The sequence below is a fragment of the Geospiza fortis genome, unplaced genomic scaffold, assembly GCF_000277835.1.
Source record: "Geospiza fortis unplaced genomic scaffold, GeoFor_1.0 scaffold139, whole genome shotgun sequence".
In the NCBI taxonomy this organism is placed as follows: Eukaryota; Metazoa; Chordata; class Aves; order Passeriformes; family Thraupidae; genus Geospiza; species Geospiza fortis.
This window is the reverse complement of record NW_005054406.1, coordinates 1,810,336-1,835,274: the sequence shown is the minus strand read 5'-3', so window position 1 is coordinate 1,835,274 and position 24,939 is coordinate 1,810,336. Positions and strand designations below refer to the sequence as shown.

General features: G+C 37.2%; 1 protein-coding gene across 13 annotated transcripts in view; it reads right to left on the bottom strand.

Moving 5' to 3' along the window:
• Positions 1–24,939, bottom strand: part of MYT1L (myelin transcription factor 1 like) — a 310,448-nt gene that overhangs the window by 32,750 nt on the left and 252,759 nt on the right. For all 13 annotated transcript variants that reach the window (XM_031061270.1, XM_031061272.1, XM_031061273.1 and 10 more), the window contains one exon: positions 1,720–1,782. In XM_031061270.1, the coding sequence (XP_030917130.1) occupies positions 1,720–1,782 (63 nt within the window). The remainder of the gene's footprint in view (positions 1–1,719; positions 1,783–24,939) is intronic.

Here is a 24,939-nt window from a genome sequence, read left to right as displayed (position 1 = left end):
GAAATTAAGGAGTTATGTGGCCAATGTAGACATGGTGGCATTTCAAAAGGCTGCATGTGTTAAATCCCAGTGGACTGAGCAAATTCCAGATATGTTTGTTTTGTAGAACAACTTTTTGTATCTTTATATGTACTTGATTATGCTACACAATCAAATGAACACTTGGTCTAGCAGTCGTCTGCAAAAATACAAGAATGTAAGAATTTCCAGACAAAAGCAGGTAACACCATTCAGCTCATGGTCCAGTCCTTTAGCGGCCAGGAGACAACATACAAGGAAAAGGTTTAAAAAATGAATCAACATTCAGTGATTCTCCCCTACCAAGTTTGCCAGCTTTTAAGTTTCTTGTTAGTAACACTTTTCTTTTGCATCTTCACCTGTTTCTGGTTAAATAGATGATCCAACACATAAATAGCTTCCCTGAAGTTGGGGTAGAGTTATAACAGGCATAAGGCTGGTAGAATGGTAGCTGATAACTTTACATATAGTTAAATGTAGTTCTATATTTGACCTTAAATTTCTCTGAAAGCGTGATCAAATCTGCATCATGTAAGTGCTTTTAAAATACTTATATCTTCTCCTTTATAATGTAATTTTTACTTTTGATGTTTAACACTGCACTACAGAAATTGATATTGTGATCTTTCATTTTCGCAGCACGTAAAATACAGCATGCTCCCAATCTCTTATTTTTTTACGTTTTGACTTTGAACTCTTTGCTGTTTTTGGTGGGAAAAGATTTAAACTAGGAACTTGTGTATTGACTTGCTATAGCCAATTGTAAAACTACAGGGACTTGGTGAAGAAAGCAAATATCCAGACTCAAAAGTACTAGTCTGTGTGGGAGTAAAGAGTCTTTACTAGCACAAGAGAGGTAGACTACACTATTATTCACTATTATTCTTTGATTAAACAGTGGAGAGATGTTTACAAATATGGGACAGCTTTCCTCTACTGATTTAGTTTTCAAATAACCACAGGGGAATTGCTAATTGCACAGCATTTATACCATTACCTCTACAGTGTAATTGATCAATATCCTAATTAGTGAATGAGAAGCATTCTTTGACCCTTGGTGAAGTTATAGTTAAGTCAGCTTTCATCCATAAATGCCTTTTTCCATTCTTCTGGCTTGATGTAGTACAAAGTGTTGCAATTTAAGATCAAGACAAACTTTTTTCTGAAATGTACTAACAAGACTAGCGCATATTAGATGAAAGAGGTACTTTTTCCCTCTGATAAAAGCTGATAGGCTTCATCTGGGAGAGGCGGTAAAGAACAGGATCAATTTTGCATTTCAAGGAATATGGAGTGAGTCTGGAAGAGACTGACATAAATATTCAGGAAATACAATTTGTGAGAAAAAGATGCACGAGTAGGATTTCAGTCCAAACTGTGAAGAGTTAAGTTGTTCTGAATGGAAAGCAACAGAAACATCAATGTTGAATTGCTTCCTCAGGCTATTGGAGAAAACAGAGAAACTGATTTTGTATAAAGATTTTGCTAGATATTAGCAAAAATATTCCTACCTATTTGCGTAGTGAGTCATCCTGAAGCTGAGAAATGTTATTCATTAGCGGCTAATATGAGTTAGACCAACGTATATCTGTGCAGTGCTCAATCCTACTTCAGTATTCAGAGAGTGAAGTTAGGTCAGTTGAGGCACCTTCTAGCCCTGCAGTTATATGATTTCAATAACAAAACCTTGTCTTTACATACCTTCGATGAGAAGCATAATTTCCAGTTATATGCCCAGAGCCATCACACCCAGGAGTGGGACACCTAGAATAACAATGGAAGAGACACCCAGCAGTTACTGACAAGAAAGCTATAGCTGCCCATTTAAAAATATTAATTGGCTTATCCTTGTTTCCTCAGGTGCCAGCCTTTGGGACTCCTACCCACTGCTAAACCTGAGCTTAATTCTACACCAGGGACAAACACAGTTTTTCATTCATAAAATGTTTTTGTTTGCTACTCCTCAGTTGCCCCCTCCAATGTTTCCTGGATATCTTAAGTACTGGCAGATTAGTGGAGATTTCCCAGCAATCCAACATCCCCACATCACCAGGAATGAGTAGGGTTGACAGCAAATGCACTATCCCAGTGGTGTATGCTTAGGTAGTGGCTAACATTGCAGTGAGTAATTTTCTTTCCTACTGGAGCTATTGTTCTAATCCCATTGCACAGTGTCATGAGGTTGCACCATAAAGAGACCCCTTCGCCTCTCCATGAAGCAAAGGAAATGCCTAAGACATGGAAGTAATGCTGGCCTCTTGCAGAGAGATGGTAACCCACCCAAACAGTGCCAAACACCAAGCTACAGCACCAGACAGAAGTGGTATAGCCCTCAGTGGAATTTCTAATAGTTGAATAGTTGAACGACATTAGAGCCATCAAAGAAAATGGATGGATTTTTCTACATTGCAGAGATGATTGCGATCATCACAGAAAAAGGTACATTATAATGCTAAGTAAAATCGTTAGCTTGTATTTGAACTGCCTACTAAATCACAGAAAAGACAAAGAATTAATTTATATGCATTTTACTCAACAGACAAATGCTACATGAATTCCAAAAAAGTCACTTTTCTTGAGCCTGAGTTTTGAATTTTAGCCATGCTATTTAAAGCGATATTTGGAGAAAGCATTCAAATTCAAAAAAGCTTGCTCACAAATTCAGATGTTGCATTCTAAAACACCAGATTTCCATAACATTGAATTTTTCCACTATTTGAATCAGGACTTCATGCAGACTTTGGCTTCCACCCTTTAGTTAAGATGTGCTTTCCTCAAAGTTGGTCCATACTGGTAAGCTTTTGTTTCTCAAGGTTTCTACAGACACTTGAACTTTTTTTAAAATCAGTAATTAGGCAACCCAGAGGTCAGTGCTATGGAATTGTCATGTTCCATTAAGCTGAATTTCAGCTGCTTTAAGACAGTAAGCATTACCTACTTCTGAAGGAGCTCAGCAGGGCCAAACTTCAAACATGATTATTGTTACCTTGAAAGACATAAGTTAAACTGGAATGTATTCAATGAAGTTCCCATATAATCTTCATCCAGACCAGTTCAGTTACTCTATAGGAAGCATCAAAATATGGTAGCAGTTCTCAGATGTGAGCTGGTAAAGCTTATAGGGTTCCCTACAACACTGAAGTTCCTCTTCTCCATCCCAAACAGGCTGTGCACTTTGGACAAGAAATCTAAACAACATGCTTAGTGTCAATTCTCCTTCTCTCTTGCTTTGTCTTTGCACAGGATCAAATATGGTCCTGTGGTCTTGCATGAAAGGTGTACTAACATGGCTCTTAAAGACCAACACACAGGTTGACATCATACATCGATCTTTCTGCTTACAGAAAGATAAAGTCCATAATTTCTGCATAGATCCTCCTGATACCAATTAGGTAAAACTACAATCCTTGATAAAGAAGTCATAATTCAGTCTGCATGCCTCTTACCCTAGATTTGTTGTTGTGGCTGCACATGGCTAGGATAAACTTTGGTTATTTCTTTAAAAGTAAGTGGTCAGGGCATCAAATATGAATGCTCTTCTAAATTAAATACTCTATATCTGTATGTCTTCTCATTATTTATTTTTAGACAAATGTTTTGAGATCTACAGAGAGTGAACTCTTGCTTCATGTGTTTTGGGCTTTTTTCATGCTAGGTAGCCCTCAGTGGTTTCCAATGCCTATTTCCATCAAGACTAGCTGCATCACTGAAGCCTGACTAAAGCCTCTAGGATGCTAAATCATAAGACATGGGGATAAGAATTAATTAAAGGAATTGACTACATTTTGGCTTCATGTGTTCGTGGCATTTAAATCAATAAAAGAGAACTGAGAGCCGTGGGACTATTCCTCTGCAGTTTGGGGTACTAAAAGGATTTCTTCTTTATGAGCCCATGATTTGAAGCCACTGTTTTCCTCTCCAGACTTTCTGTTCTTTTGAGGATAAGCTATTGGCAAAAGTGAACAATGTTTTTTTTCTCATCTTTTCCAAGACCTTCTGTTACAGGCAACATGATTAATTGTGTCTTAACAGAAAGAATTTAAAAGAAGCACCAGTATATCCCATCCATCAGTCTTAAAATAAGACCATTGCACCTCAACCACTGGGACAGTCTCACACAATTTAAAAGCTATCTTATTTTTGTGTCATTTAAAAAAAATAAGCAATTTTTAAAGCAATTTTTTTTCAGAAGCTAAAGAAGAAATCATCCTGCTGTAAATTGAATTGCGTATCTTCAGAAATGGCTTTGCAAAGTTCTTATCAGTTTAAAAATTTGCTTTTGATTAAACCAGATGAGATCTTTACGTTGACAAGGATTTCAGAATGACCTTTCAAATTTTGATTTTGACACTATTTGTTTTCAAATCTCATAAATTTATATTTACCTTCATGTAACAGATGAAATGAGGGTTTAGTGCAGTTGGTATGAATACTTTAAAACCCTGGAACATTTATACTTCTGCTGTTTCCATTCTATGGGAAATACTCTTAACAGTGTGACACACAGGATTCAGACATGCAGCAGTCTGTTACAACTATGAAGCTACTACAATATTTACTTGCTATCCTAAAGAGATTAGATAAGGGGACAACCCCAAGTTCTTGTGCTATTGGAATTGGGATTCTGTATTTTCCAAATGTCTCAGCATATGTATGACTGGCATATACCTTACTCCTTTGCCATCATTTACTACCTATACGTATATGACTTAATCATATGTACAAACAACAATGCCGGAAAAATGTATGCACTGCTTGTAAGAGGCAGCTGATGTGAAACTCTTTGAAAATGACTATCAGAGTATGTGGCAAAAGAGAGCTGCAGTTTTCCACGCTTACTTAAAGCAAATCTGATTTGGCAGGATCAGAAACTCATTTGTAGAATTTACATAATAGCTTATTGTAGCACAGGAAATACTTCAGTACTGTAACGAGGGAGGTGACAAAAGGAACTGACTGTGTGAAGAGTGACGTTCGGGACATAGAATACTAGCACTTGACTACAAATTCAGGGCATCCAGTAAAAGAAAGGTTTTGTCAGGGAAGGGGAATGCAGTTAGCAGTGCCTTGATGTCTCATTCATTTCACAGATCATTCCATAGAAGCATTTTTGGGAAAATAAGCAGAAGCAGGAAGTAGGGCAGGCAGCAGAACAGCAACAGCTGCGGCAGCTGGATTCAGTATTTGGCTTAGATTCAATAGCAGGAGAAAAAAGGGTGAGAGGTAAATTGAGAAGAATACACTTAAGCCCTGCTACTAATTCTTCACTGTGGAAAGACTGAAGGTGTGCAGCAATTAAAACAAACTTCAGTCAGCTTGAAGAACTCAGGAAGGTTCCTGGGACTGGGGAGGAAATGGATGCAATGCCCAAATGAGCTCTGGGAGGTTTTTTCCAAATGCCAGTGGTTAAAAGTCTTGGTGAAACCTCAGCTCACAAGATACCCCAGCTCTCACCAGCACAGGGCACTACAAATAAGACCCATAATTAAACCTGTATTTGTAGGCTTTTATCTAGGTCTACAGGAGGAAGATAAGCTTACATGTAGTGTACATACCTAGATTTACAGCTTTACTAGCATGACAGTGAATAGGATTTTACAGAAAGTGTTAAGACAAAACTGCAATAGTTTCCTCCTCATTACTGTGTATTACTTTGGTTGACTTACTTTTTCGAATGATTTTAAAACATAAATTAGATCCAAAACATAGAGATAAAACAAAGACATAAAAAACTACTTCAACATTTTTATTTTTGAGCTGAGGGTATCAGCTCCCATGGAAAAGAATTAAATCATCCACACTGGCCAATTGCAATGAGTTCCTACAAAATACCTTCCATCACCCATCATTAGTAAGCTGATGGATCAGCACAAAAGACTGACATTACCTTTACTGTTTAGTTTACAACATTTAGTGCCTATTATGTTGCACATCCAATCTTCCCTTGTGAACACATGTATCAATAATACAGTCTATCAGAGAGAATATCCTATAAATCACTAATTAACCATTTAAAGCAGATGCAGCTAGCAAAATAAAAATCACATTGAATTGAACAGGGGAATAAATCAGGAAACTGTGCAAAAATTCAGAATGGTCCTCCATAATGTTCCACACTGCAAAAGAACTGGGATTAATAGAAAATTATATCTTTCCCATAGCTTTATTTTGACCATGCTCTCAATCTCTATAGTAGAGGTGTGATTTTTCTATTGGAGATTCAGAAAAGCTAGAAAAATATAATTGTTTCCTGTGGGATTTTTTTTCATAACAGAATGTAGAATGTTTTATTGTCTGGTGGTTTCCATCTGTTTGAGATTCTGTTTTGCTTCGCTGAATCACCAGGAATGGAATTCATAGGTTGGGAAGCTGGCAGACAGACACAATAATACTTGCATTTCTGGTTTTTGCCTGAAGATCTGAGAGTATTTTAAAAACATTACTGGGTAAAATCTCACAATGGTGCTATGGAAAAGGGAAGGATCTGGCAGAGGAAAATTGGACAATAAAGAGTCTAAATTACTTTACACAGAAGTGGAGAGTATACTAGAAGTATAGATTCTTATTCACTGCTCTGTTTGCAGCTAAAAAGCTGCATGTCTTCTGAAACTACATATAGATTCATAAAAAATTACTGTGGTTTGGTGCTTTTTAATTTTTTTCTAGTCAAGTAGTCCAAAACAAAAGGTTACGAAAGTAAAATTGTAAAGAAATTGTGTTGGCAGTTCCCTAAACGAGAGAAGAGAAAAAAAGGAGAGGGCAAGAAAGTGAAGGGATGAAAAGAAGTTCTGTCAAATTAAAAACTGAATTTTCTGTGGAGTATAGTAGGTTTATTGAGTGTCTATTCCTTTATGAATTTGAGGGCTTTTCAGAAACTACAGGTTTGCAGTTCTTGACAAACGAGTCCTCTTTTTCAACTAGCTAAGAAGCCAAAAGAGAGAACAAACTTTTCTCCAGTTCCTTCCTACGCCAGTCACCACTAACCTGCAGGGAGCACTCCAGGGTGAGACACAAAATCATGAGAAGAGCTGCATGGTCCTCAGTGCAGACTTTTGGCCACAGGTGTGTCCGTAAGAGTCAGTGCTGTTATAAAAACACCTCCTGAGCAAGGATTGGACAGATAGCAGCAACTCATTTTGTCTTTACTCTTCTGAGCAGTCAGAGCAATGCCTCCAGCTATTACTGTTCTAGCCAGCTCTGTGAAAGCAATCTGGATATGGAAATTGTGAAAATCTTATTTTCAGTCCCAGGTATTTTGGTAGATTGTCAAGTTCTAATGAAGTATGTGAAGTGGGAATGCTGCTGATTCTTTTCCTCATGACGACACTGAAAAGTTGCTGTCTGTTCTAATTCCAGTAGGAACACAGATATTTTCCATAGAATTTGATTTTTGAATTCTAGTGATGATACTTTCTTTTGCTGTCTAGACCAAAACCCTCTACCTACACAATCTATCTATGAATTTGCAATGAAAAAGAGTTTTGTTAGGATGGATTTATTTCCCCTTAATTTTCGTCAGAGAGGTGCTATATCTACATACTTCTTCACTCTATTTCACTCCTTCCCTTTTCTTTCCTGGTGCCTTTCACCCTGTTTTCAATCTGTTATTCTTTTCCTGCAGTGAAGCAAGAATTTCCATTTGCTTTTACTCCATAGTTTGCTTTCCATCCATATTCCTCTCCAGCACTTCTGTGCTGCATCCTACTCCCTGATTTTCCAAATAAATTTCTTCTTGTCTCTTCTTGCCTCTTTAACATTTTCTCTCTCTCCATTTTGCTTCTTTTTTCCTCTGTTCCCTTTGGCTGATGCCTTCAATCTCTGTTCCTCCCTCATCCTTCTTCCTTTTATGATCTCTAATAACCTTGAAGTTGATGTTTCTTTCTTCTTTTCTCCTTCCTCTTTGTTGTTTTTTTCCCATTATCTTTTCTTTCATCACCCTTGTGGTCCTCCTGCTCTTTTCTCCCAGCTGATTTTATCATTCTTGCTGTCTGCATTGCTTGTGGTCCTCTCACATTGCTGAAACGACTGGGCACACATTCTGCCCTTGTGTCAGAGGAGAAAGTGCTGTGTGTGAAACCTTAATACAGAATTTATCGGCTGTCAAGACTCAATGAGTCATTTTAAGTATCTTGCCCTCTTTTATTTTTATTGAAGTCCTTGTGAGCTTTATCACTTGCTTCAAAAGAAGTAGAACCAGGCTAACACTACACACTTCTGTAAATTGCATTCAGAGCTCATTTGAGCTCATTTGAATTGGTTCAAGAGGCAACATAAACTCTATGGGACAGTCATGCACGTAACGAATATTTCAGGAGATTTTACATCTCTGGTTTCGTGTTCAAGGCTAAACTTATGTTCCAATTCTCACAAATGTACCTATAATGACTGTGCAAAGTCAGACCTCTATAAATATCAAAGTTTCATAAAGATGCATTGTAATAAAAAAAAGTTAAATTTAGATTCATATGTTAATTATTTCCTTCTATTTGTTCTAGCTAGAAGGAGTATTTAAGCACAGAAATTTAGTTTTAGGAAAAGTGCTAAATATCACTTTTCCGCATGTAAAATACTGCTAGCATTTCTCACTTTACAAAATGCTATTGATATGACTGGTCTCATTGGAGGCAACAGGGAAATTTAAATGCCAGATCCACAGCAGATATAAAGGAAGAGCATTTCAGGAAATGACAAAAGCCAGCAAACCCAGAAAATCGTGTGGAAGGGCAAATGGGTGAATTAAAAAAAGAATCTTTTTTTCATTGAGTCAGGGTTTTTTTGGCACTGGATCCAATGCCAGTTCCAGTGGGAGTGGGCAGGAGAGCAGGGAGATCCAGACAAGGATCCCTCCTGGTGGGGCATTACTGAGCACTCTCAGAAGACACTGAGAGAAGTACAGATTGGAAGATTGGAAAGAAGTGCAGAATGGAAAGACTTGTTATTGCCACTTTCACTGTACAGTGTTTCTATCCATGAAGGAACAATGCCAGGCCTATGGAGCTAGTCCAGGCATGAGACTAAAATAATTTTGGCTCAGAGGCTTCATGGACTAACTTCAGTCTCTTTTATCTCTGCAGAGAGATTGTTCTGTCTCTTCCTCTTTGCCTCTAGAAATCCCCAGCAACTGAATGGTTCTGAACTGGGGCGTGCTGACTGCGTACTCCTCTCCTCAGGAACAATTTAATTCATTCCCTGATTTTCTGCATATGCTACCTTTTCTGTCCTTACCTGATGCTATTATTTGTATTGCATTCCTGTATTTTTTGAACTATGTGGGGGTGAGAAAGAACATGATATGTTTTTTAATTACACTGAAATCCATTTTCCTGTAAGCAGCCTAAAATGCATCATGCTGGCACATAGAATATTGCTGTGCAGTCCAATGCACAGATACACACAATGAGTTTAAATTAATTATATTGCTTTAGAAAAAATATTCCTGTGCCTTCCATTACCACCTCTGCATGCTGCCTCTTCTGCTACCAGTCAGGACTTCCTAGCTTCCCAGCAGCAAGTGCCATGACATGCTGCCCGCTGTTCTCACATCTAGCATCAGCACATAGCCCCTTAACATGCCAGTTGCCAAAGGCAGGGTATGTGCCTAATGTGAAATAGCTTCTGTGCACCACCCAGGGGGTGCTCTGTGCTCAGAAGCTGCCAGGGGGAAGCTGTGAATCAGTTCTCCCCCTGGGCACCTTGCCTACGCTTTCTCTCCTGCCAGCATCGCCTGCCTTGGAGGCAGCACCGGGCAGCTGCAGATCCCCTCCCTGCAGCAGAGAGCACTTCCTGGCACCAGGGATGAATCAGTTCCAACATATGCAAATTCAAATGTTCATTTCCAAACAGCTCAGCCTTTGGAAAAAGCTTCATTTGTATGTGAAGGAATAACATAAAATGATGGAGGCACAGAGAAAAATGCAGGAGAAGACAGCCTTAAGAGAACATACCCTACAACTAGGAACAAAGCCATGCAGATTCTCTTGTCTCCTAACAGCATTGCTGTAAGCCTGTGTTAAAAAAAAAAAAACAAAAACACAGAGAAAAATGCAGGAGAAGACAGCCTTAAGAGAACATACCCTACAACTAGGAACAAAGCCATGCAGATTCTCTTGTCTCCTAACAGCATTGCTGTAAGCCTGTGTTAAAAAAAAAAAAACAAAAACCAAACAAAAAACACACACAAAAAACCTAATCAAAAACCCACATGGGCTTTTTTCAGTAAATTTATGTGGACACATTTGTCTCTGAAGAAGAATGTCCTATTCCTGGTTGGTCTATTAATATGGGAACCACTAAGCCTCCAAGAATATCTACCACTCCGTCACTGCACAGCAAGATTGGTCCAGGTTTGCAGAATAGCCAGTGACATGATTTCTATACCTCCCTGCATGTGACAATGGGTCCAAGTGAAGCACTTGAAGGCAGTAACACATGTATAACACTTGGTATTCTTCACTTTAAAAGGTGTCTTGAAAAGCTCGTATAACCAGCCTTAACTTTTCTGCTTATGATGAAATTTGGAATTTTAGCTCAAAGTTTAATTAAAATTAGGCTGAATGTTGAGTAAATTAAAAATTCACTCTTTAAACTAGGTAATTTTTGCCTGATAAGAAATATACATTATAGTCAGTAACCTGTTGGTTATCTTGAACACCTTAAAATTATAAATAGAGTAATTTAATTTTCATCTCTATGCTGCTGCCTCTCCCATGCTCTGCTCTTTTGTGATTTGTATATCTTGTTCTAGATGAAGCAATTAACAAAGGGTGTGATGGGCACTGCAGTATGACCTTGAAGCTGTCGCTTCCTGTGAGTTTCCTGGAGGTTTGGAATGACTTCAAAATCTATGAATCTGGAATACTCAAAAAGGTCAGCATCACAGCAAGGAATGCTGAAACAAGCTATCAGATTAGGATTGCTACAAGCACAGGAAAAAAAGGTTACCAGATTTCATGTAGTCTGTGGCCTTAACAATCTGCTGAAGCTGTTGGTAGAAGATTGGGCACATGCCAACGTTAGCCATTCCTTAGCTATTCTATTTATCTGTTTCTTGTTCAACTTGTGCATGCACCAAGAACAAAGAGAAGGATTCTACAAGATCACAGGAAAGGAGAGACTTGGATCAAATATATGGGGGAGAAAAAAGGCTGACTGGGAAGGATGGAAAGATAAAGAGCATGGAGAAATTCCAATTTATATGTCCTTCCTCAAAATGGTGTATCTAATATAAGTATGAAAGACCAAGCTTACAAAATACTTCTAGACCTATATAATAAAGAAAGAAGCAAGAGTCCTGCCTCTAATGTGAGTTCTCTTAGCCTAGTATTATGGCAAAGCCACAAATCAGTAGGATTGTAAACATCTGTGAGTTCTCTGGGAAATATATCCTGGGCAGCATGAGAGCTAAGATGATTGCAAAAAAACCCCAAGCCCATTAAAATAATCCAGGTGACAAAAAATGTAATAGGCTGGGATTTTCTTCACTATTAACAGCTTTCTCCTTATACTCCTGTTTCCAAAGAGCAATTAAAAAGATGATTTTCAGTGCACATTCAGAAAGGTAAGGTAGAAATAATAGTTTGGTGTAAAATCTTTAGGTGACTAATTGCATCTTAAGGTTGAGAGTTGCTCTGCTCCACATACAGCCACTGCACTGTGCTCATTAGTAACCTTGAGAAGTGCTATTGTAGCATGCAGTTCCTTACACTAGATGCTCTTTTACATGTTTTCTGCATGTCTGTGTTTCTGTCTGGAAACATCTATCATCCGCTGACAGGGACAGGCTAACACTTGGATAAAGGGAGCAAACTCAAGAGTTTTGCTTTCCCAGACAGATAAAGCAGAGATAATACTTTCTATTTTGGACTGAAGCATCTACAGCAAGTGAGCAAAATACTTCAGTTTTCATTTCATGAAAACAAGCAGCTTTTCCCCTCTAGGCCTAAAAACATTTGTCAGAAGCCTAAGTGAAGAAATATGAAAATACTGAGTGTGAATTATATCAGACTGTGAGAGGCAGTCTGGTCTAGTAAGAAGGCTAATGAACAGTGCAGCCAAGGGAAATCTAGTTTTGTTACTGATTTTCTGTGTGACTTTATACTGACTCTTGAAACCTTCTTGGACTTGCTCTAATTTTTCATGTGGCTGACTTAGGACTCACGCTCCACACTGAGTGCTAACTTCCCTCAGACATGCAGTAAGCATATTTAATTCATACTGAAGGGAAAAATCCCTAGTGAGAGCGTAGTTATGAACCTGTCTACAAGGAGGACAGCTGGGTATTACCACAGTTATGCCATCCCTGCAAGTGTTCAATCCTACTGCCTTGAGCTAGACTCCTCTGGTAGACATTGGGCAGACAAACCAGATGTAATGAACTAACACCTAGGAAGGTACAATTTTCTTCCCAGAACTCTCAGAAACACAAACACTGAGGCACAGCCTTGCACTGCTACAAGACATTGCCAGATGGTTTTGGGCCTGAAGGACTTGACATCCAAGGCCGAGGAAGTTAGTTTGCTTATTCTTCTGAAAAGCGTAAAGCAATTTTGCTGCTGTCTACGAATACCTAACTGGTTGGTGTGGTGAAAGCATAACAGACATTTTCTCAGAGCTGCACAGCTGAAAGACAGCCAATAAATGGATAGAATTCAGCATGGGAAAGCAAATTTATTATAAATGAAAAAAAAAAGCAACCAAGTATCAATCTGGTCAACAGTTGTGGGAACTCCAACCTTGGCAAAACTCACAACTTGACTGGAGGAGGTCCTGAGCAACTTATTCCTACTGGACTTGATCAGAGCAGGAGCTTAGACTAGCTAACATTTGGATACCCCTGGCTACATGATTTTATAATTCTGTAATGCCTCGTAAAAGCTGTATCAGAGAGAATACTGTCTGGCCTCCTATTAGCAGTACAGACGCAGCCCTTAGTTAGAGGCTCTGTTCCAGAAATATCATGCACTATAATTTTCCCTTGATTCCAGTCCCTTCTGAATAGTTCAAGTTTCAACCATCAGCAAATTTATCACATAGTTTTATATATTCAAAATACTTGTGTATTTCTTTGAATTTGTATATGTTCTTCTCAACAACTGAAAGTGATGATTTTGAAGTCCAGCTTGCAGAGTTAATGAATGCTCAGAAATTTTCAGTGAGGTAGATGAAGTGGATCACAATAAATATCCTGATCACTGAGAGAGACTGTGTACCCGAGATAATACTCTCAGCTTCTACTCTGGGCATCCATCTGCCTCTGCTTCGGAGTTTCCTGTTCCCCCTGAAAGGATGGTGCAGCTGTCTGGGTAGCAGTAAAAGAAACAACAGAGCTTTTAGTACAGTATTCAGTAACCTGAAATTGGTGTCATTTCACCCTAACCTGTCAGAGTGGATGAGGCAGTTTGCACATTATGAGAACAAAGGAGATATCCCTTCAGTGAGGGCAGGATCTCTGATAAGACCATTATAACTGTTTCAAGCTAAACTCTTCATTTTTCTGTTGGAATCTGAGACTGTATTGAACAGCACATAAGTAATAATTCCAGCTCCATGTGAATGTTCCAAGGTATCATTAAGTAGAGCACTTGAGAATAAATTGTGCTTTTCATTGATATAGGATATGCTCTCATGTCTTTTCTTTGGCCCTCCTTACTTTCTCCTCAAAGTTAACAAAGGCAGAAAGTACATGCTTCTGTACAATTCCCACTTCTGCAACTCCCATAGGACAAGCAGTGCAGGCTTGCTTTATACTGTAAGCATCTCACAAAAGAGCTGCATCAGGTTTGCAGTCTGAGAGCTGCAGGAGAAGTTTCCCAAGCAGCTGCACAGCGCAGGGAGGTTGGAGGTTCCAGCCAGGGATAAAGGGCTGTGCAGGACAATGGCCCATGCGGCTGCACACAGTAGGGCTCTGCTATACCTCAGGGCTCACAGCTCCCATGCACTGCACAGGTAGAAAAGCAGCCCTCAATGAGACTCTAATTTTGCCTTACATGACTTTTACAAGAAGGTTTCCCTCTGATTTTTTCAAAGCAATAAACTTATTTTCCAAAACCACTTCCTGTTTTAGGTGCCTATGGGCAAATAAGCATGTATTTACTGCTCCTTACTGATTTCTAATTGACTTGGTTAGTGTTGATACAGACCTTCTCTAAACTTTGATTAATACTTTTCTTTTTCCAGGCTGGTGAGGAAGAACCATAACTTTCTACTATCAGAATGTATGTTTACATCTTTTAGTCAAACTCTGCCAAAATATTTTTCAAGATATCACTATCCTTGTAACCATTCCTGCTAAATAAAAGCCCTTTGCCAAGGACTTGGAAGACTATTACATGGGGCAGGAACCTAGTTGCAACACAAATTCTGTTTTGATTAGCTCCAAGGTTGGGATCCTCAGCTATACATGACACAGAAGAAGAACACCTTCATTAACCTTCTAGCATGAAGTAGAGATAGGTATAATTCCACTCAGCACCCATTCAGACACAGAAAAACCACTAATTTCAAGATGAATACAGGACCACAGGAAGGTCAATTGTGGAATAAGTTATCCAGCAAACTACATCTTACAGAAATGTCTCTCACAGATTCCACTTTCCAGTACTTATAGTTGTCAACTGTATCTTTTGCACAGAATGTAAACCATTGGCAGTGTCTCTAAAAACAGCCAATTCCCCCTTTTCATGGTGAGAGAAGTTTGTGAGAAAATTCACCCCTTGGATAAGTATCTTATTCATTACATTTACTTTACCTTTGAATGGAAGTATCTTCATTGACATGAACAGATAAAAAGAAGCTTTTCTTAGCCTTTAAGACAATCCCACTTCCTTTTGAATTTTAAGATGGAATAAAAATATTTCTGAAAATGTTCTTGATTATGTAAGATCTTATATGAAGATATGAACACATCTGGTCTGTGGTACATTAACATTCACAAGAATTTTGCAAAAATTTGAGATATGTGGTCCTGATGTGTTACTTATTACAATTTGTGAATCAGCAGCATTTACTCTGGCTTCAGTAGAGTTAACTAAAAATTTGTAAAAATTAAATTAAAATCAGTTAAATTATTATTAAACATAGTATTCTGGATAATAGATTTGCATACAACATTTGCAGAACATCAGTAATTTTAAATTTACAGAGGCTTATTGTATCAAATAGAATCCAAAAAAAGTTAAGAACTTCCTTACCAATACTTGAATAATTAAACTTTAAAACTTTAAACTTTAAAAATCTTTTCTTTATAAATGAATAGTGATAGGACTCTATCTATGACAGTATCAACCTGAAACAGGTTTTGTCAAATGGAAGAAGTGCAAACTCTATGTGCAATTTGGCCTTGTAATATTGTTCTCGCTCCATTAAAAACATGCTGCTTAAGGAAAGCTTTTCAAAGTTGCAGAACATAATCTTGGATCTGAAGCCTGATAAAGATAGTGGGAGGTGTTCTATTGGCACAGTTGCCCAGGGATGCTGTGGATGCCCCACCCCTGGAGGTATTTAAGGCCAGGTTGGATGGTGTTGAGTAACCTGGTCTGGTGGAAGGTGCCCCTGCCCATGGCAGAGGGGTTGGAACTAGATGACTTTTAAAGTCCATTCCAACCCAAACCTTTCTGTGATTCTATGATTCTATAACTTAAAAATACTTCAGATTAGGTCTCAGTAAAAAATTAGAACTATTAAAGGACTTTTTCTGTGAAAGGGAATGTTGAGGAATAAACCTTAATTGGTTTAAAAAAGTAAATAAAAGAATTCTTAATAATTTCATTCTTTTATATTCTTCACACTCAAGCCACAGAAGTTGTATTTGGTGTAATTCAAAAGCAAGGCCCTTGCCCCTCCTTCATGATAGCTACACTGATAGAAAATACTTACGCTTTCCTGACAGTTGTTGCTTGATTAGTGCATCAGAGTGCAACCACCACCTACAATGGTTCCTGGAGAAGCCTTGAGGAGAAACCCATGAGCTATCATTTTTAAAAATTATTTGGTTATTTTCATATAAACTTTTATGATTCCCCTGAAGCTTTTTCTCTAATTTTTTTACAACTCTTATTCATTGGGAACAAAACCATTTTTCTCTGCAGTGTCCACCATATCTCTGCAGTGTCTAGCATAACCAACATTTACAGCTTTTAAATGAAAACTTATTTGTGAAATGCCCAGCAGTTACTGAATTCACTCCCCATTAAAGAATAACTCTGGGATTTAAAAGAAAAAAAATACAAATATTTTAAAGAAATAATTAAGTTTTTTTTTTATTCTTTACCTATTATCTGTCATCATGTCTGATTCATTACTGAAATAGGGATTCCAATCATAGAGTCAAAAATGAATGTTTTTTACCTATTAAACTCTGAATTCAGCATTCAATAGATTGCATTTAAAGCAGGGTCATTTTATTTCTTTTAGCTATCATCAGTTTCTACAAGGAAACAAATAAACCCCTAAGCACATAGTTTTACTGGTAAAAGCAATAAGTTGTGATTTTGTAATTCTTCTTCAGAATACTTTTGGTATGCACCATGTATTAAAGAAAATGCCAGGCTGGCCTAGAAAAAAATAGTTTTTTACCTGTGAAAAAGAAAAGAAAGTCTATCACTTAGTTTTCTTATAAACTGCATCTGTATGTTTTGATTGTTTTCCTATTTAATATAGAAGAAAAATACTTGGGTATGTAATGTCTTCTGAATAAATTATAGTTCTTTTAACTGATAAATGCTTTCATAATTACATTCCCATCAATTTGCAGTCTGAAAATTTGGAAACTAGGTTCTGTTCATCTCGGTGTACTGTTAACTCTGAAGTCTGAAGAAAGTATTTTAAATATCACACTGACTGACTACTTTACAGCTCATTATTTGAATGAAACTATGTAAATCTTATAGCTCTGGAAACTACATCTTAAATATAATTTATTCAGATTCATTTTTTGAACTACCTGTCTTTTTTCCTTTTGTTTTCCACAGTCCAAAAAATAATACCTAATGACAGTAATGTACTTATACTTTAGTCCTCTGCCTCCTTATTACAGAAAACATGTACTGCTGAAGCTGAGTAGAGTGCAAGCACAGTCAAGCATACAAAAATAATCAATGATGGCCAGTGGTAAAGTACTCCTCAAAATTTAAGGTTGTTTCATACAACTGAGGCCATGCTGAAAGAGCACAGTGTTCTTATCTGTGGAAGGAGAGAAATCAACAGACTTTGAAGCAGTGGAAATTCTGTGTGTGTTAGGGTAGAAGAGCAGCTTTTACATGCAGATGAGCAAATGTAAATTCCACTTACTGGGAATACAAAAATATTGTAAAAGAAGATTATGATGAGGTGTTTATGAGGGATATGGGATATTTTAGAGATATAAAACATTGATATAGATACTACAGTGCTGCAAAAAATGTGCCACATAAAGTCCCAATAGCACTGAGATAAAAGTAAAGGGATGAATTTAACTGCATGGCAAAATCAGATGTTACTGTGCAGATACAGACACCACATAATCAAGTTAGCAACTGGCCATTTTAAGAAACCAAATATAATGCAAGGAATTCTGTAACTTCAAAAAATTTAAATAAGGCAATCAAACATGAATGCTAACCCAAGAGAGTAGCTGAGGGCATCTGACCAGATCATCACTGTTGTATCTTAGCGTAACTCTTCCAAAGGCAGCAGAGCTATGCTAATTTACACCAACTGAGGATCTGGACAATCATGTTTAGGACTTCAAGTGACAAAATTACTTTTATTTTTGGGTATATATTAAAGGGTTTTGGCAAGTCTGACCAAACACAGAAAGTGCAAAAGACTGCATTTTTAACTCCCCTTTTAGCAACTATATAGTTTATGCAACTTCCCACGGGGATTGCCTCAGCACTTGGGATATACCACAGCATCATGTTGCAGATCTTTGCAGATCTGGATGGAATGAGCAATTGGTTATGATCTGTTGACTTGAAGCAAAAATGATCAACACCACAATGGGAGTCTGCACAATTACCAAATTGTGCCAAAGAAAAGACCCTTGAATTGATTACAAGCAAATGCCAGGCTGAATGAGATTAATTATGTAGGACAAGTTCAATGACAAAGAAGTATGACCAAACCCAAGGAAGACAGAGGCAACTGTACAAATGGAAAAACTCCAAGACAAGAAGGCCTTAGAGAGATCATTGGGCATATTAACACAGCTAAACAAATTCATTTATAATTAATCACAATTAAGTGCTCCTCTCAGAACAGTTGCTTAGAAACTGCACAGTATGGCACTAGAATGACTGACAAGAGAAAAGTTCCGAAAATTAAAATAAACCATCAAACAAACATTCACACTGAAATATTTGGTGATTAGTGAAGAGCTAAGAACTAAGGAATGTATCTTCAAAACTGCCTAAGTTGTTATTGCAGACACTGAATTCCAATTTCAAAGTTAGGCATATAGAAGTTGCAGGGATGTGGATGCCCATCACTTACATTGCTTCTAAAAACAAAGACTCTTTGAGTCATACAGGTTGCTTTGAAAAAATTACTCTAATTCAGTGATTGTTCATCTGAATTGAGGCTATTTTGGTAATAACTGAGTGGCAAATGGTTTTAAATAACGATTCAAATCCAAACAGTAAAAAAATACAAGCTACTGTTATCTTTTGTTTTGAATAGTTAAGTACATAAAGAAACAGGCCATGAACTGTTTGGCTGTTGTAGATACCACTATGCAAAGGAAGCCTCTCATTTCAGAGCATTTCATAGTATTGACAACTTACTAAGGCCCTGATTCTGCAAGGTGTTTCATGCAAACAATTTTGTGCTTGCATGGAACATTTCACAGCATCAGAGATACTGAAATGCAGATGGCTTTTAAGGAGCTTTTTAGAGAGTTCATGCTTTTAAGACTACCTCTGAGTAATGTAAACAATGATGAAGGGTCTTATGTAAACAAAACTCAAGAGTTTTCCATTTCAGAGACAAAAGTTGACAAACTTAAGTGAGAAAAATGGAATGACTCAACCTTACCAGAGTCTGAATGAGTTATTCTAACAGAGAAAAAGCCCAGCCACTTCCATATGTAAAACTTATTGCGACTACAGAGATGAGGTTGCTGCAGATGATGGGTTTCTATACAAAGGACATTATCATAACACCACACAACATGAGGTTGGAAATGCTAGGTATAACCTACAGTGCCCATTTGAGTATTGAGAAGTGCAGGAACAGAGCCCAAGGTGTTCTGTTCTGGCCAGGCATGCATGCTGCCATCAAAGATAAGGTATCCAAGTGGAAATCTGCAATAAATACAGGAAACAAAAATGCAAAAAAAACCCACTGAAACCACATAAGATTCCTAATTTCACTTGGCCCAAGGATTGTTGAGCAAAATGGGAAAGATTTTTCCTTATAGGTGAACTAATAATTGGGGATCTATGTTCCTTGGTTTTGTTTTTAACAATTTAAATTAGACTAGCACACTAACTTGCAATTTAAGAACACATAAAAAACTACAGTTTGTTCAGTTTTTTTACCACAACATTGCAGATAAATTAATAAAACACTATCATTTACAAATGGCTCAATCAAGCACTTTTTAGCATTTCTCCAAATACATCACATCTGGTCCTTGCAATCACATTTCCTATACAAAAGTTAGCTAAAGCATCAAGGAATTTCAAAAAGTGTCTGCAGATTCAATAGATACATACTTAGCATCCAAGGAGTATTTCAACTTAACACAAGATTACTTACTAGGCTCAACAACCTTAGTATTCAAGAAAAACTGTAATGACAACTTCTATTAAGTTTCCATGTAGAAAAAAAAAGACATAAACAACAGGAGTAAAAAGGTGAAAATAGGAATGTAACTGATTATTTCTCTTGCAGCAAAGAGTAATTTTCTAAGATAAAAGTGAGTGAAAACTATATAATGGGTCTCAAGTCTTGCTGCATTCTTATAGGAGGACAGATGTAATCTCAACGGGAAAAGGGAAGGGGAAGGTGGGTAAGGGAAGGCAAGGCAAAGGATAATACTTCTTTGTAGATGAAACAACAAATGCACATCCAGGAACTGAACATCAGAAACACCTCAAGTGGAAAACACAGGATACAGGTGGAGAATTCACTCCAGCAGGTAAACAGAATTCTGCAGGAATAATTGGTTTGAGTACATAAAGTGACTGTATATTGGGAGAGCTATCAAGGTTCAAAATAGTACAGGCACTGGTCAATGTCCAAGAATAATGTGGCTATCTAAAGAAGGAAATGTTCCTGTGGTGTTTTACTAATATATCCTAATAGTTTTTGTCTCTGCATTTTGAATTTATGTTTGAAAAGGCCTATTTTTTACCAGATGCCTACAGCAAGGAGGAAAATACTACTCTTTTCCAGTAATATTTTATTTTTTTAATTCATCAGAATAAAAACAACAGAAGTTTCTCCATTTCTGGGAGGATGCCTCCTCTTCCCAGCTCTTGCTGAGCAAATTGCAGTAAAAACCCATTAGTAGAAATAAATAATAGATAATATATTAATATAGAAGAGTTTCCCTAGAAGTATGAGGTAAGGATATCCTTTCTGTCATGAAAACACTGTACTGCCATGGAATTGTTTTTCAAGAAGAATCATGGCTAACAGGGAGAGCTTCAGAGAAGCTCACTTTTCTATGTGAACACTGCCAGGGTGACACCTCTGGGAACAGAGAGATGAGTGAAAGAAAGTTACGAGAAAGAGTAGAAGATCACCAAGAATATGGAAATCACTGTGGCAGAATGACATGGAAAAAAGATGGAGGAACAGAAATTCCGACTCTTACTTTATTGTAGAGAACATGCAAAAATAGACTGAGCTCATTACTTTGAGTTAAAAAGAGATGTGGGAAACAAAAGCTCTCAGGCTTCACTGTAGTGAGGGAAAGGAGGCTGCACTCCTCCCTCCATAGGAAATACCAAAAGACATCCACCACAGAAGACAAGAAAATCCACACAGATGCCTTGGGACTGAAAGACTGGGCATACTACAACAGTATCAAGGAAGTATCCAAACTTGAAGGCACCTGGTTGAACTGCAAATCTTCCTGAGGATCAGATTCTTCAGAATAAGCAATAATGGAATTTTCTGGCAGAAAACTGACCCAAGACAGCAAGGGTAGGTGTTGAGGATGGGATATTTAGTTCCACAACAGACCAAGCTAACACTTAGTTACCTAAAGTATATACATATATGTGTGTGTGTATATATATATCAATGACCTTTGAAAAACTGTGATTATCTTTACATCAAAGTAGCACTAAGTAGAAATAAGTTTGTCACTTTCTGGGAGTCTCTGGTACCTGAGTTCCCAGATTCCCACATTGACAGGACACTGAGTAGAAATTCTCACAGTTGGTCAGCTGTTTTTTAACTGGGATTGATTTACTGATGAACAAAATCTGTCCTTTTAAAACAAAAATTAATTCTAGCTATAGATTGTTTAGGTTTTTCACTTTTACTTGTTTTATGTTTCAAAATTTTGTTTTTAACAGTATTTATAATTCCACAATGGTATTACAGTTTAGAAGTAATCGTAAGTGTTAGAAAAACCTGCTATGATAAGGAATAAATAAAGAAAACTGATAAGTAAAGGCCCCTTGTTAAGATCATACTGAATTTAATTTATGAATACTTTAATATTGGTAGCTGTCACTGGGTGGACTGTTAAGTGCTTTCCCATCATAGTTAACTTTACTCATCAATATAGTGTTCCTAGGTCCTTTAAAAAATAGTTGCTTTTCACAAGTACTATAACCAAAATCTTAATACTGGAAAAGTTTGGTTCCCTGCCAGATATTGATTTCTCGAGACAGCTTCAAAGCTGTCAATCCCCTTTTTTTTTTCCTTTTTTTTTTCCCAGCATAAGTAATTGAGAATTAAAGCAAAAGATATTGTTCTGTTATTTGGAGATCACTGACCAGGCTGTAACTGCTTTAGTCTGCTGACAAATTATGCACAAAGGCTCTGACTTTCCTATTTGAGCTTCAGGCAAAAATGAAAAATTGTGCAATCTGCATGGTAAACCTGAGTAAGAATCTTACAGATGAGAAGCACGGGTGGTAAGGAATAATTATGCTGACCAACCCTGGAAGAATTTAATTGAAAATTGCAACATTATTATTCTGAGGGCCAGGAAATGTGAGCAATGGAATCTTGGAGCCACAATTTCCAAAAGGCAATACAGTAAGCATGACTGTTAAGCAAAACATTTCTCTAACCTTGTAGGATTCTTATATTATTTTGATTGTGAATATTACATGAATGATATTATTACGTAATATTATTTGAAGTGTCTGCTATTTTGTATTTTAGTTGGGATACAAAAAAAAAATCTGTGTTAGCACAATTCCAGTTAGGAAGCTACATTATACATTATTTGCATGTGCTGTAAAATGCACACAAAGAGATAATGTATCAGTAAAATGTGATATGAAGGCCTTACCAGCACATGTGTGATATTTGATTTGATGGTAAAACCAAAAAAGTATTAAATCCTTCCAAATAATGCAGTCCAGAAACATGATTCCTATGCTGTTCTATCGGTTTTTCTACTACACCCTCAATTGTTCTCGGTACCCTGTACATTAAACAAGTATTTGCCAAGAATTTTAAAAAGGCTGAAATCTTTACAGAAGAATGGAAAAAAACTACATTAAAAACCTGAACAAGGAATAAAAGATGAAGAAGAGATGAGAACAATATAGATAAATAGGGAAGGGACAAAAGGGATCTCAGCTTGGGTTATAGGTGAAAAATGTGTATACATTTCCCTCTACAGCCTGGGGCAGGAGCCAAGGTTCCTGATTCTCACTACTCTTCTGCTGTTAGCAAACATGTGTGAAACATCCCAGCAATGCTCCCCATCTCCTCCTGGTGCCAGTCCATGCAGATCACTAAAGCTTCTACTGCTGTTGCTACGACAGCAGCACAGGCAATAGAGCAGACACCAAAATGTCCCATGGTGGCTGGTGGCCTGACAGATGGCCAGTAGTATCCCATATTATGGAATTTCTGCTTCTTTTCAGCTTCTGCTTCCTCATTTTAGAAACAAGGAAATTATAATACCAGAACTCAAACACAATGTAAATTAAGTACTTCACCATGCAAAAATTTCAAAATCAAATCCTCTTATGTAGCTCTGGTTTAGCTGCTTTGTGCATGCACATTACATTTACATGATCACATCTTCTTCCATCTTAAGCAGAGAACAAGAGCATAAATGAGAGCTGTGTAAAGGATGCTGCCATCCATAGGACTCCTACTTCCCTGCTTTCAAATATATGTGGGAAATGCTAAGATGCTTTATTTCTGTCTCCGTACCAACTTCACAGGATATAGCGACAGAGGACAATAAAAATATAAATGTGATGAAGGCAGGAGATGGGCTGATCAGACAAGGGAGCTTGAGACAGGGAACAATGTAGAAAAAAATGATGAAGGAAAAGGAAAACAGGACAGAGTAAATGGGCCAAGTGGAAGCTGGGACTGATTAGAGTTTTGGGATAGGAGAAAGGACATTATGGCTGCTCTGGAACTGGACTCTCCTGCTTTTTCTGCAGAGTTCATCCCTTTTCACAAAGGGTCAATTGCATTACATAGATCTGCTAAATTCCCATTACTCCAAGCAAATTCAAGGGTTTGAACATATACAGTTCTCTACAATGTGAAGAACTGACAAATTGAGTCCTAAAAGTATACAAGTGAGCAATCAAAAATATATACCTAAATTTCTGGTTTAAAATGAGTATAATAACAACCCTATTTACTTCAGAGTATAACTGCAGATGAAAAAAAATTTCTTTCATAACTAAATAAATTTATTAGGAAACACTCAGATGTGATGGTAGTGACAAATGTGTGAGTGAATTAATAGGTCTATCTTCAGAAGGCAGTTTGAGAAAACTGGAGTGAATCAAAGACAGGGCCTCACAGAGCATAATAAAGGAAAAGAGAAGAAATTAATTAGTTGCTTATGCAATGATTACTATCTGCCCTGTGCAATGATTTACTTTGTTATCCTGCGGAAAAATATATGATCAGAAAACAAGGAATTGCCATACAGTGCAAATACAAAGGAGAACTGAGTTAAGTAAGCCTGCTTAAAATTCTCTCATTTTGAAACTTAACAGAGTTTTATATGTTCAACTGGTATAATGGTAACTGCTAAATTAATAACTTATGCTAATGAATAATAAGTAATAGATTTTAAACCTAAAAATATTACTTTAACTTAATCTTGCTTTTTGCTTAGGTAAAACTTGAAAAAAGTAGAGAGAGCGGCATGATATAGAAATGAGATCTCAAGTTTAGGTGTTTTGGGATTTTTTTCTTCCTGGTTTCTACCAGGCAGCCTTGACTGCAGATGTTTGAGAAAAGCAGAGGAGATGAACTATTTCAGAAACAGCTTCCTAAGATAAGTAGAAACCTTATGAAGGGTTTGCTTAAAATATTCATGCTGCCTCAAGAGTCCTGAGTGTGTTGTGCTTATGCATTCACATTTCCTCAAACTTCTACCATTTGACCCATCCCAACCCAAAATCCAGATCCAAATCTGAGTTTCTCTGAGGTACACATGTCTTTCTCTACTTATACTTAAATGCTTTCCTTGATCTCATTTACATCCTATTTTGCATATCACATATTCTTCTGGCAGCATATATCAGCGTGACCTAAACTAATAGTTTCAAAACATTATCTTTTACTTTGTGTGAAATCAGCTGTAAATTTTGCATGTATTGTTTACCTCTAGCAACTAAATTAAGTAAAACTAGAGAGGAATTTTACTCCAGCAGTTTTCTCATGCTTGCTTTCTTATTTTCCCACGGTATACATCAAGAGTTGTTTGGTTTTTTTTTAAATCAGCATATGTACTGAATTAAAGAAATGTGTTGTAAAAACAGAATAATG